The 15567-nt window shown below is 45.8% G+C and overlaps 1 protein-coding gene across 1 annotated transcript in view; it reads right to left on the reverse strand.

Annotated features, from left to right (window-relative positions):
• Positions 1 to 14708, reverse strand: part of LOC139444578 (galactoside alpha-(1,2)-fucosyltransferase 2-like) — a 28135-nt gene extending 13427 nt beyond the window's left edge. Inside the window, exon 1 of the mRNA XM_071225460.1 lies at positions 14328 to 14708. Within this exon, the coding sequence (XP_071081561.1) occupies positions 14328 to 14370 (43 nt within the window). The 5' untranslated portion in view covers positions 14371 to 14708. The remainder of the gene's footprint in view (positions 1 to 14327) is intronic.
• Between the last annotated feature and the right edge of the window lie 859 nt (positions 14709 to 15567).

The raw sequence follows: 15567 nt of genomic DNA on the forward strand, positions 1-15567 counted from the left end.
AGGAGACACACACTGTACTAATCAGGTGAAGGAGGCACACACTGTACTAATCATTTGAAGGAGGCACACACTGTACTAATCAGCTAAAGGAGGCACACACCGTACTAATCAGCTGAAGGATACACACACTGTACTAATCATTTGAAGGAGACACACACTGTACTAATCAGGTGAAGGAGACACACACTGTACTAATCAGGTAAAGGATACAAACACTATACTAATCATTTGAAGGAGACACACACTGTACTAATCAGGTGAAGGAGACACACACTGTACTAATCAGGTAAAGGATACAAACACTATACTAATCATTTGAAGGAGACACACACTGTACTAATCAGGTGAAGGAGACACACACTGTTCTAATCAGCTGAAGGATACAAACACTATACTAATCAGCTGAAGGATACAAACACTATACTAATCAGGTAAAGGAGGCACACACCGCACTAATCACCTGAAGGAGACACACACGATACACGATATCAATTGAGGGAGGCACACACGACACTAATCAGCTTAAGGAGACACACACGACACTAATCAGCTGAAGGAGACACACACGATACACCATATCAATTGAGGGAGACACACACTGTACTAATCAGGTGAAGGATACAAACACTATACTAATCAGCTGAAGGATACAAACACTATACTAATCAGCTTAAGGAGGCACACGATACACCATATCAATTGAGGGAGGCACACACGACACTAATCACCTGAAGGAGACACACACGATACACGATATCAATTGAGGGAGGCACACACGATACACCATATCAATTGAGGGAGGCACACACGATACACGATATCAATTGAGGGAGGCACACACTATACTAATCACCTGAAGGATACAAACACTATACTAATCACCTGAAGGAGGCACACACGATACACCATATCAATTGAGGGAGACACACACTGTACTAATCACCTGAAGGATACAAACACTATACTAATCACCTGAAGGAGGCACACACGATACACGATATCAATTGAGGGAGGCACACACGATACACGATATCAACTGAGGGAGGCACACACGATACACGATATCAATTGAGGGAGGCACACACGATACACGATATCAACTGAGGGAGGCACACACGATACACGATATCAATTGAGGGAGGCACACGCGATACACGATATCAACTGAGGGAGGCACACACGATACACCATATCAATTGAGGGAGGCACACACGATACACGATATCAATTGAGGGAGGCACACGCGATACACGATATCAACTGAGGGAGGCACACACGATACACGATATCAATTGAGGGAGGCACACACGATACATGATATCAATTGAGGGAGGCACACACGATACACGATATCAATTGAGGGAGGCACACACGATACACGATATCAACTGAGGGAGGCACACACGATACACGATATCAATTGAGGGAGGCACACACGATACACGATATCAATTGAGGGAGACACACACGATACACCATATCAATTGAGGGAGGCACACACGATACACGATATCAATTGAGGGAGGCACACTCTGTACTAATCACCTGAAGGAGGCACACACGATACACGATATCACCTGAGGGAGGCACACTCTGTACTAATCAGGTGAGGGAGGCACACTCTGTGCCCCGGCAAGGGGTCTGGGAACAACACTGGGTATTAAGACTTACTATAATATAGTATCCCCGTGTTATGGTTTTTCAGACGCTTAAGAAACATTTGTAATGTTCTCGTTAACCACAAGAAGAGCTGTAAAACATCTCACTCACTTATGAAAGACGACCTTATCTTAAAATACTGGTGATCATCTGAGTATTTACAATGTTTGTGTGACGCCACACCCCGTGTTATAGCAGGAGTAGTAAACATCAACAGGGCGGTATCATATGATCCGACGACATGTATTGTATAATGCTGCTTGTTGCCAGTGTTATGCACTGAGGGTACCCCGTACCATGTGCTGCTGATGGTGATGATGTGCAGGAGGACAATTACATGCGCGGCTGCCCATTGGACGCTGTGTTAATTGTTTCCAGACCAGATCGATATCACACAACAATATCACACGTTGCTTGACAGAAACATATGCTGTGTGTTCTTCTGACCTCATCTCCAAACAATTCTCTCAGGCGTAAACTGCAATATGCACAATTACACTCATGTTTTATTGATTGTTCTGGCGATGTCACGGTAACACTGTTGCTATGGGATACGTTTTTGTCAATAAATAAAGTCTAACTCGGGTCAACAAATATAGTGTTATGATCGGTCATGAATCGTACTTAAACGTCTGTGTTTGTGTGTACGTGTGTCTGTGTGTACGTGTATATGTGTGCGTGAATGTATGTGTATGTGTGTTTGTGTGTACGTGTATATGTGTGCGTGAATGTGTGTGTATGTGTGTGTGTGTATGTGTGTTTGTGTGTACGTGTATATGTGTGCGTGAATGTTTGTGTATGTGTGTTTGTGTGTACGTGTTTGTGTGTACCTGTATATGTGTTCGTGAATGTGTGTGTATGTGTGTTTGTGCATGTACGTGAACATGTGTACGTGTGTCTGTGTGTACGTGTATGTGTGTATATGTATGCGTGTGTCTGTGTACGTGTATGTGTGTATATGTATGCGTGTGCCTGTGTACGTGTATGTGTGTGCGTGATTGTGTGTGTAGGCACGTGATTGTGTGTACGTGTACATGTGTGTGTTTGTGTGTGTTTATGTGAATGTCAGTGTGTGTGTGTGTGTGTGTGAGAGAGAGAGAGAGAGAGAGAGAGAGAGAGAGAGAGAGAGAGGGGGTGCCTGGTGCGTGCGTGCGTGCGTGCGTGTGTGTGAGACACAACCACATAGTCCATACCATTATTATTAGCTATCGACACATTTATATGATCACAGTTACTTTTGTCTTTAAGTATAATATTAATGTGACAAGATTTCCGCATTGCCCGGGGTTGTCTCATTTGATCGATATAATCACAATTGAGCCTAGTTTTAGTGAGGTGAGATAATGAGGTTTAATGTCGCTCCAGGCACTAGTGTAAACACAGCTTGGAGTTTCATGTTACAGGAAAGTCCGTCTTCCCAGTCTCCGCACACATCATCATGATACTAGTCACCATCACAACAGAGTATACATTGTTGTGAATAGGTCTTAATACCTTCGCTGAAGGAGTATTGAATTCAGGTTGAAAACGACTGCCCAAACACACCTAACACCGTTAGAAATCCGTGAAATTTGAGAAAAATGGCAATTCGCGAATTCTGTATAAAACATGCAGGGTTTAAATTCCTAGGGGATCTATTAAGCAATCAGTTCTACCCCGGGGTACCGCCCACATCCGGGCACTCAGGACACAGTTATACCACCCACATCCGGGCACCCAGGACACAATTTTACCACCCACATCCGGGCACCCAGGACACAATTATACCACCCACATCCGGGGACCTAGGACACAATTGTACCACCCACATGCGGGGATACTGGACACAATTGTACCACCCGCATGCGGGGATACTGGACACAATTGTACCACCCGCATGCAGGGATACTGGACACAATTGTACCACCCCACATGCGGGGATACTGGACACAATTGTACCACCCGCATGCGGACATCCAGGACACAATTGTACCACGCACATGCGGAAATCCAGGACACAATTGTACCACCCACATGCGGGGATACTGGACACAATTGTACCACCCCACATGCGGGGATACTGGACACAATTGTACCACCGCCATGCGGACATCCAGGACACAATTGTACCACCCGCATGCTGGGATACTGGACACAATTGTACCACCCCACATGCGGGGATACTGGACACAATTGTACCACCCGCATGCGGACATCCAGGACACAATTGTAGCACCGCCATGCGGACATCCAGGACACAATTGTACCACCCGCATGCGGGGATACTGGACACAATTGTACCCCCCACATGCGGACATCCAGGACACAATTGTACCACTCACATGCGGGGATACTGGACACAATTGTACCCCCACACATACGAACATCCAGGACACAATTATACCACCCACATCCGGGGATCTAGGAAACATTTGTACCACCCACATGCGGGGATACTTGACAATTGTACCACCAACATACGAACATCCAGGAATGTCATGCATTGGCCATACTTTGTCGACTCGTAGTTGTTTTGTTCAAAATCTACTCGCTGTTTGCTAGTTGATATTTTAGTGTTCAAAGTAGACAAATAGCATACACATTTCTATGTTGTTTAACAAACGGTAGTTATATTATTTGGTAGGCCTGATCACCGTGACGCTGTGCAGTACGACCCATTCATCGTTCTCCTAGGCCTCATGTTGTAATATCTCGGGAAGCCGAGCAGATCCGAATGTATCATGAATGTGACAGAACGTGTTGTGGTCTGACGGTTACGGGTCTGAATACTCTGAGGAAGAAGCGGCAGAATGTCGTCATTTACGGTAGCAGCAGTGGTCCAGTACACGTGTACTGCTGAACGTATCAGAAATACTTTGAGTTTCAAATATGTCATAACAACTCACCAACGGTGGAAAATGTCAACTCAGTAATAAATTAACTTTCAGTTTGGAACTTGCCAAATGTGAGTAATGAGGAACATATAATTTTCTAAACTTGGCGACGTTTTTTGTTGCTGTGATTTAAACCTGAGCGATTGAAATGCTAATCTGTGTTTGTAAAGTTGATCCTTAATAATTTGTTTGACGTTTGACACAGACTATTTATTTGAAGTTTCATACAACATATTTGTTTGAGGTTTGATGCAATATATTTGTCTGACGTTTGGCACAATCCACGACGCTTCACGTGCTAAATGGTTTTCAAGAGACTTAGGTTGCCCGCTGACTTTAACCCCATGTGAAGTCATTAACTATATAAACCTATATAAACTGATACAAACATATCTTTACTACATGTAGTGAAAGTTGGTTTTATATATACTACTCAAAAGGGTAAAGGAACGATCGAGTCTTTGATATTACTGTAGCTAATTTGCAAGAATCGGGTGGTCTGTTACATGTTTTAAGTAGTATATCACAAAAAGGTAATTTGATTCCCTTCATTGAGCTTGACAAGCGCTCTCACGGTACTCTTAGATGAACATGGAAAGCAGTTTTCTAGGCACCATGTCAGAATGCAGGGGTCCGTGAGTGAGTGAGTGAGTGAGTGAGTGAGAATCAGTATGTACATCCCGTTTCAGTCGGTCATTCAACAGGCAGTTGTTCATTTTCCATAAATTGCATCTTTTGCCTTAATCACAGTCGGTCGTCTGACATAATTGTGTGTGGGTCAGTTAATGTACTGCATAACGGTAACACAACTGCATAACCTGAACAGTATGTTATCGATTATTAATTATCACCTGAACAGTATGATCAAGTCAAGCATTGATTATCAACTGAACAGTATGATCAAGTCAAGCATGGATTATCACCTGAACAGTATATTCAAGTCAGGCATTGATTATCACCTGAACAGTATATTCAAGTCAAGCATTGATTATCACCTGAACAGTATGATCAAGTCAAGCATCGATTATCACCTGAGCAGTATGTTCAAGTCAAGCATCGATTATCATCTGAACAGTATGTTCAAGTCAAGCATTGATTATAACCCTAACAGAATGTTCAAGTCAAGCATCGATTATCACCTGAACAGTATGATCAAGTCAAGCATTGATTATCACCTGAGCAGTATGATCAAGTCAAGCATCGATTATCACCTGAACAGTATGTTCAAGTCAAGCATCGATTATCACCTGAGAAGTATGATCAAGCCAAGCATCGATTATCACCTGAACAGTATGTTCAAGTCAAGCATCGATTATCACCTGAGCAGTATGTTCAAGTCAAGCATCGATTATCACCTGAACAGTATGAAGAAAGTCAAGCATTGATTATCACCTGAGCAGTATGATCAAGTCAAGCATCGATTATCACCTGAACAGTATGTTCAAGTCAAGCATCGATTATCACCTGAGAAGTATGATCAAGTCAAGCATTGATTATAACCCTAACAGTATGTTCAAGTCAAGCATCGATTATCACCTGAACAGTATGATCAAGTCAAGCATTGATTATCACCTGAGCAGTATGATCAAGTCAAGCATCGATTATCACCTGAACAGTATGTTCAAGTCAAGCATCGATTATCACCTGAGAAGTATGATCAAGTCAAGCATCGATTATCACCTGAACAGTATGTTCAAGTCAAGCATCGATTATCACCTGAACAGTATGTTCAAGTCAAGCATCGATTATCACCTGAACAGTATGATCAAGTCAAGCATCGATTATCACCTGAACAGTATGTTCAAGTCAAGCATCGATTATCACCTGAGCAGTATGAAGAAACTCAAGCATCGATTATCACCTGAGCAGTATATTCATGTCAAGGATCGATTATCACCTGAGCAGTATGATCAAATCAAGCATCGATTATCACCTGAGCAGTAGGAATAAAGACGGCGAGAGAAGAGGGGGCAGGATAGCGCAACACTTCGCGAACACCTGGGATTATTACTATTTGATAGTGATTCATAAACACATGCTCATGACATAGTCGGAATCGCACAATCGACTCTGCTTAAAACAGCTATTTTTATTGGATATGAAAAGGGTTTAGTCGTTTTATTTATTGTAAAGCTAAATGTTAAAAGTTTAGATTAATTTCTTAATGGGTTAACGCTAACCGGTCGACATGCAAATACAGAAATTAGATTCGTCTGAAGGTGGGAACACTCGTCTGCGTGACTATCAAATTACACATGGCGATCGGGAATGGGATCCTTGTATGGATGTTGCTGTATGTACCGCGGCCATGATGTCGGCCATATTCAATAGTGCATCACATGCGGAGGCAGCAGCCGCTGGATAACGGTAACCGCGACGCTGGTCACACGAATGCGCATCAAGCAGAGGCCTGCATACACTGATTCTGTGACGCTAAAACAGGAATTCAATCGCGCCCCAAGTAATGTCACGTTACGATCTTCCGGGTATACGTGGAAAACTGCGGGTACTGAAATAACACGGAAATGAAGCCCCAATACGCACTATGCACAACGCACTAAACATCACCCGCTATTCACTACACACTACACACACTGCACCACACTACACACTACATACTCTGCACCACACTACACACTCTGCACCACACTACACACTACACACTCTGCACCACACTACGTACTACACACACTGCACCACACTACGTAGTACATACTCTGCACCACACTACACACTACACACTCTGCACCACACTACACACTACACACTCTGCACCACACTACGTACTACACACACTGCACCACACTACGTAGTACACACTCTGCACCACACTACGTACTACACACTCTGCACCACACTACACACTACACACTCTGCACCACACTACGTACTACACACACTGCACCACACTACACACTACATACTCTGCACCACACTACACACTCTGCACCACACTACACACTACACACTCTGCACCACACTACGTACTACACACACTGCACCACACTACACACTACACACTCTGCACCACACTACACACTACACACTCTGCACCACACTACACACTACACACTCTGCACCACACTACGTACTACACGCTCTGCACCACACTACGTACTACACACTCTGCACCACACTACACACTCTGCACCACACTACGTACTACACACTCTGCACCACACTACACACTCTGCACCACACTACGTACTACACACTCTGCACCACACTACACACTCTGCACCACACTACACACTACATACTCTGCACCACACTACGTACTACACGCTCTGCACCACACTACACACTACATACTCTGCACCACTCTACGTACTACACACTCTGCACCACACTACACACTACATACTCTGCACCACACTACGTACTACACACTCTGCACCACACTACACACTACATACTCTGCACCACACTACGTACTACACACTCTGCACCACACTACACACTACACACTCTGCACCACACTACACACTCTGCACCACACTACACACTACATACTCTGCACCACACTACACACTACACACTCTGCACCACACTACGTACTACACACTCTGCACCACACTACACACTACATACTCTGCACCACACTACGTACTACACGCTCTGCACCACACTACACACTACATACTCTGCACCACACTACACACTCTGCACCACACTACACACTACACACACTGCACCACACTACGTACTACATACTCTGCACCACACTACACACTACACACTCTGCACCACACTACACACTACACACTCTGCACCACACTACGTACTACATACTCTGCACCACACTACACACTACATACTCTGCACCACACTACACACTACACACTCTGCACCAAACATCCCCCACTACGCACTACACACTATCAGTTGCATATGATATACGTGTTAATGACATCGGGATTGAGTGTGTCACCTCGAACAAGAGTTCAGGAAGAGATGCAGGTAGGATTAGATGGGATCCCTGCACGGGCGTTATTGTGTCCCATCCTCTCAGTAGGATGTGAATCGGCAGTGGTGTTACTGCGTGAGATATACGACTGGGTTCAAAAAGCAGTTGTATCAAGTGTGTTATACTGGTAAACATGCCCGTCTTTACAATGCTAGAATTCAATGCTGCAGCTACTTTCTGTCGGAACAACTTTCTGTCAGAACTACTTTCTGTCGGAGCTTTCTTTTGTCAGAATTACTTTCAGTCTGAGCTTCCTTCTGTCAGAACTACTTTCCGTCGGAACTACTTCCAACAGAACTACTTTCTGTCGGAACTACTTTTAGTCTGTCTGACCATTCAAGTTTAATTGGTTAGGTACGGTAACCTAACAGTAATAACTCGTCTCTTAAATACTCCTGCTTAATGTTTTGTGTTAACGTGCCTGAAAACGTTACTCAATCTTTGGGATTCGAACCAGTTCGAGGTAGATCTTGTACAAACCGGTGTCGCCACTTCCACTCACATTCCGGAATTACATAAGGAGTAAGGAAAGTATCGGTTTCCTGGTTTCAAGAACGGTCAAGTCGCATCCACGTCACGCAAACCCATACTAGTACAGACGTTATTGAATGAAATAGATGCGCGTTGGAAGTCGTGAGGAGACACTTGGTAAACCGCCCGAAACATGCCGCTCGTCACTGTTTGTACTGACTCAACAGCAGCGCTAGACTCCGTCTTTCGCAATCACCCACTTCACCTTCATATACTGGTATACTGGTATGTCAAAAGATTGTATGAATGAGCAATACCACCACTGCTGATACATATATTGACATGAAAGGGTCGAATGGATTGGGCATATATGGAAACGGCGTTGTATCCTTTGCCCAATCCATTCGACCCTTTCATGTCAATAAAAAAAAAAAATATGTTTACAACAAGACAAATAAACACAACCATCGGTATTTAACGTCCTCTTTATGGCTGCGTGGAGCTACCCTATTATCTACCGGTTATCACGTGATCTTTGGGTTGTGTTTGGACTGTGGATGTGTATCTCGTCACGAGATAAGGAGAAGCGTAGACTTGTGATCTGATACCCATCCGTCTTGCTGTACCACCCATAGAGAATGATGATGATGATGATGATGTTATGGTTCTGCTCTCCCCTGGGGGCTAGCATCACCAGCAAAACAGCTGCAGGCGCCCGGTCCTTTATTGACCAGGTCATGGTGATGCGGTTATTGCAGTTGATTGTTTGATTGCTATCTAAATGGTCAAACTGACGCGGAAATATTAATAGTTGTACAATGTATATTGTGTAACAGGTGGCAGAACATTCAGAACATCGGGCCGCGGGGACAAAGTAGCCTCGGGGCTCGGTTCCACAAAGTGACTTTCGCGCTGGGACAATCGTATCTGAATTGTGTTGATTGTTTGCTATCAGATACCGCGATACATGGAGAGAATGGCCAATTGTTTAATTGTCGTTACACCTCGATTCGTGAATGGTAAGTGGCCAGTCGTTTAAGGACTGAACAGGATACAATATCACAATGTGCCCCAACTACTTTGTCCAACATAGACTACCGGGTACCCATAGTCTCTTATTTTAACAAAAAGAGTTTATCGGATACGCGTATTAACAAACCCACTGACTTCAGGGGACGTATTTGAACCTATGACTATTTAGAGTACTGTCAACTGCGACTACTGAATACATCCAGCCTCCCCCCCCCCCCCACCCACACACACACACACCCACCCCACCCACCCACACACACACACTCACTCACTCACTCTGACGAATGACTTCTTAGTTGAACCAACACAGAGTACTGTCTACTATAGCTCCTTATTTAGACAAAGTATTCTGTCTACTATAACTCCTTATTTAGACAAAGTATTCTGTCTACTATGACTCCACAAAGCAAACACTCCGAGTGACTGTTTTAAGTGTAAGTAAGGTCATAGTACCTCATGTCGGTCGTTGCGCTTCGTGGCTTCTTGAAGCCTCTCTCATCTACCCAGCATCTCACAGTTCTTCACGCCAAATCCAGTACTGACATTTGTCTCTACCAGCAGGAGATTCATACTTTACATAAGCGATCTTCCTTTTTTTCAATAACTTGCCAGAGCATGGTTGTGATTTCCCCGCCTTAAGGGGGAGCCACAACTGTGTATAACCTGATACGCGGTATAAAGGGGAAACTCACCAAAGCAATATTATGTCCGTCGTTTTAAATCTGTCTTTCATCTAAGAGACATCTCGTACAAAGAGAGCATTTCGTCACAGGGGGACGATACGGATCGGTCGTGCTGAATGGTAGTTAGTGCGACCCGCGCGGCGTTCCTGGAAGCATGTTCTGTAAATACTACATTGACAGGTAAGGGTGGATGGCAAACAAACCCGGCGACAACAGTTAACGCCGAGGGGTGTGTCGCCTGGCTGTATGGTAACTGTAGTGTGTGTTACGCTAGAACTAGACAAGAGTAGAGACATGAGAACACCTGCATGCGTTGATGAAGGCGCTGTCACGCTGTACATGATGACGTGGTAGATATGAGGTCGCGGTAGACATGAATGAAGGCCAGGTCGCGGTAGACATAAACGAAGTCCAGGTTGCGGTAGACATAAATGAAGGCCGGGTTGCGGTAGACATGAATGAAGGACAGGTTACGGTGGACATGACTGAAGGCCAGGTTACGGTAGACACAATGAAGGCCAGGTTACGGTAGACACAATGAAGGCCGGGGCGCCATTATGCAAATCCAGTGATCCTCAAAACAAATCGTAGGGCCAAGCAGTATACGATACAGGTAGGTGAGATTCCTAAGGGAGATAACTGGTATCAAACGTATGCGTGAGATCGAATCCAGGTCTGTGATTGGCTGCTCCACGGCGTTGACCTGAGATCAGATTATGACGGAGACTATCCAGATTGTTTCAATTTTAAATTTGTCCAACGTCGAGGGTCACACGAGGAAGGGTAGTAAGTCACAAATGACCGTCGTATTATGTAGATATGCGCCACCGCGATCAGGAGAATATAGAGGGTCAACTCCCCTTGACAAGTGTGGCAACTCACCATGACAAGTGTGGCAGCTCACCATGACAAGTGTGGCAGCTCACCATAACAAGTGGGTCAACTCACCATGACAAGTATGGCAACTCGCCATGATAAGTGTGGCAACTCGCCATGACAAGTGGGTCAATTTGCCATGACAAGTGTGGAAACTCGCCATGACATGTGTGGCAACTCACCATGACAAGTGGGTCAACTCACCATGACAAGTGTGGCAGCTCACCATGACAAGTGTGGCAACTCACCATGACAAGTGTGGAAACTCGCCATGACAAGTGTAGCAGCTCACCATGACAAGTGTGGCAGCTCACCATGACAAGTGGGTCAACTCACCATGACAAGCGTGGCAACTCGCCATGACAAGTGTGGCCATTCGCCGTGACAAGTGTGGCAGCTCACCATGACAAGTGTGGCAACTCGCCATGACAAGTGTGGCAGCTCACCATGACAAGTGTGGCAGCTCACCATGACAAGTGTGGCAGCTCGCCATGACAAGTGTGACGTAGTAACGCTCTTGGTAAATATTCCGATCGTCGTGACAACATCAACGTGGGACACATTGACAGCTCTTTAGGAAATGCGAATCAGTCTACGTGAGCAAATCCGTCATTTCACACGGTCAGGAAATGAGTGTTCCTAATAACAGCTGAGGATAGTAATCAGTACAGGCAAATTGTTATAATGATGAATTGCACGCAGTGACAGCACTACCGCCAATACAGAAAGCCTGACAATGACAGTTAGGTATGCAGCACCTACCTGAGTACAGTCACATTGGACAACAGATCGACAGATCGACAGATCGTGTGGCACTGGGCTCAAGTATTTGTATATTTTGGTGAAGACGACCTGTAATCGGCAGCAGATTGCTGACCCGAGGAACGACACACTGTAGCTCAAGACGATTTGTGTGACAAGTGGTGGACAAGTGGTGGACTGGCTGCTGCGTGACTGGTGAGAATTGGGGTTCGAACTCGTCAGTCACCGTCATCAAGACGCAAATTTTACGAGGCGGAAAATCGCACATGTATCATTCACGAGAACACCAGCCCGCGTACAGAAATCCATGTACACAACCCCATGTACACAACCCCATGTACACAACCCCATGTACACAACTCCATGTTCACAACCCCATGTACACAACTCCATGTACACAACCCCGCGTACACAACTCCATGTTCACAACCCCATGTACACAACTCCATGTACACAACCCCATGTACACAACTCCATGTTCACAACCCCATGTACACAACTCCATGTACACAACCCCGCGTACACAACCCCGCGTACACAACTCCATGTTCACAACCCCATGTACACAACTCCATGTACACAACCCCATGTACACAACTCCATGTTCACAACCCCATGTACACAACTCCATGTTCACAACCCCATGTACACAACTCCATGTTCACAACCCCATGTACACAACTCCATGTACACAACCCCGCGTACACAACTCCATGTTCACAACCCCATGTACACAACTCCATGTACACAACCCCATGTACACAACTCCATGTTCACAACCCCATGTACACAACCCCCTGTACACAACTCCATGTACACAACCCCATGTACACAACCCCATGTACACAACCCCATGTACACAACCCCGTGTACACAACCCCATGTACACAACCCCGTGTACACAACAAATAACATGCAGATGAGTGCGTGTAACATGTAATGGGTGTATCCGTGAGATCACTTGAACATATACACATACCTGTATCTAGCTGCATCTACAGAAACTCACTCATTTTAATATTCATTCATCTATCAACATTCACATACCCGTTTCTATATCTACAAAACTCCCATTCAACTACTCACGAACACTCACTCGTAATTATTGGAACACATAGCATCAGAACCATGTCCTCTCCGAGGACCTGACCAACTTACTTAAACCCCCTTCGTCTGTCCTCTCCGCGGACCTGACCAACTTACTTAAACCCCCTTCGTCTGTCCTCTCCGAGGACCTGACCAACTTACTTAAACCCCCTTCGTCTGTCCTCTCCGCGGACCTGACCAGCTTACTTAAACCCCCTTCGTCTGTCCTCTCCGCGGACCTGACCAACTTACTTAAACCCCCTTCTTCTGTCCTCTCCGAGGACCTGACCAACTTACTTAAACCCCCTTCGTCTGTCCTCTCCGCGGACCTGACCAGCTTACTTAAACCCCCTCGTCTCCCAACCGATATCAGGGAGAGGCTCACTGAACTACCCAGTAAAATACCCGCGCCACTCTCATTAAACTACCTGGAGTGAGATCCCTACCCATCACCCCTCATCACACCACCCAGTAACACCCGTCATCACACCACCCAGTAACACCCGTCATCACACCACCCAGTAACACCCGTCATCACACCACCCAGTAACACCCGTCATCACACCACCCAATAACACCCGTCATCACACCACCCAATAACACCCGTCATCACACCACCCAATAACACCCGTCATCTCACCACCCAGTAACACCCGTCATCACACCACCCAGTAACACCCGTCATCACACCACCCAATAACACCCGTCATCTCACCACCCAGTAACACCCGTCATCACACCACCCAATAACACGCGTCATCAGACCACCCAATAACACCCCACATCGTATCCCAAGTACACCCCTTTATCCATTCTGTAACACAGAGACCTCTCCATAAATAGCACACGCGCTGTACTAAGTCGGGTTACCAGAGAATAACAGTGAATAACTCGCTGACGAACAAAGACTGAACTTACTTCTCGGTGAAATAGCCTTGTACGTTGGTCTCTGGTTTGTCATGTCGCCGACTGATGACTGCCTTCATGAGTGGGATGGTGGCAGTAGTCATGGCGCAGAGCCGGAGGGGAAACCTGCGCGGATCAATCAGACAATCGAATCCAAGCAACACATCCTCAGATTGGTAATATCCAGCTACACATAGCCACCTGGTGCGCCTCCAACGTGTGCCAAACCCCACCAGTGACTGACTACCTGGACAGGTGTATAGTTACCTGTAGCGTCCGCGCTCGGTCAGCCAGCGTGTCGGGAGGATTATGCGGGTTTGATATTCGATCTGTGTTGGAAGATGGCCTCGCGTTGTCACGGGGTGACTCGAGGACACAGTTATAATTGAAGCGATCGATCGTGTCTCATTATGTGGAACTACTCTGAGTTGCAGAAATATTCTTTTGTTCCGCAAATAATGTTTACTTTTCAAATGTAAGTGGATGCAAACAATATCGGTAACATTAACTAAGAACGTTATTTTTCATGAGACTGCAGCAGGCATGGACACGTTTGCGAATACAATGCTGATCCGGTGAGTGTGGTGATGGGTGATGGGTGGATGAAATGAAGCGGCTTGGGGCAGGGTGTGGGGGGGTGAGGGTGGGGTGGGGGTGGTGTTGGGGGGGGGGGGGGGGGGGGGTCGGGAAGTGGCACCGTGAGCATCCCCCACCTGACGGGGCTACATGTTACCCTCCCTGCTAGGTGTTAGTTTTAGGGCAAAACACACGAGCATCTCTCTACCCCTGTTTATGATCTTCCACAGCACTGTTCGAGGTACAGTCGACATCGGCCCGGCTAGCCAGCTGGCACGCTGTATGACAACATCGCGCTGTTGCAATGGAAGTAAATGACCAGAACCACTCTATGTCCACAGTATTGCTCCGCTCCAATACATCACATGATACGTCGTTCAGATGTGAAACTGACCCTTATTAAAATAGATGTAATCAAATCCTCTGTATATCTCAACCTTCTCCATTTGACGGCATGTTATAGTTATTACATCACGTGAAGTTGTTCTCTCAATACCCTGTGTCTGACACCCTTACCTCGCACGATACACTAAGGACAGCGTGATCCAGACACTCCTTTTCAAGTAGGTTGACAGTTGTTTTACGGGCGCAACTGCTGCATGCTGGCTCCCTCGCTCATGGACACAATACCCAGGCGGTCAACGCGGGCTGAAGTTGTGTCACATGTAAATTACAC

Source organism: Haliotis cracherodii, unplaced genomic scaffold (assembly GCF_022045235.1).
Source record: "Haliotis cracherodii isolate W230 unplaced genomic scaffold, xgHalCrac1.p SCAF_56, whole genome shotgun sequence".
NCBI lineage: Eukaryota > Metazoa > Mollusca > Gastropoda > Lepetellida > Haliotidae > Haliotis > Haliotis cracherodii.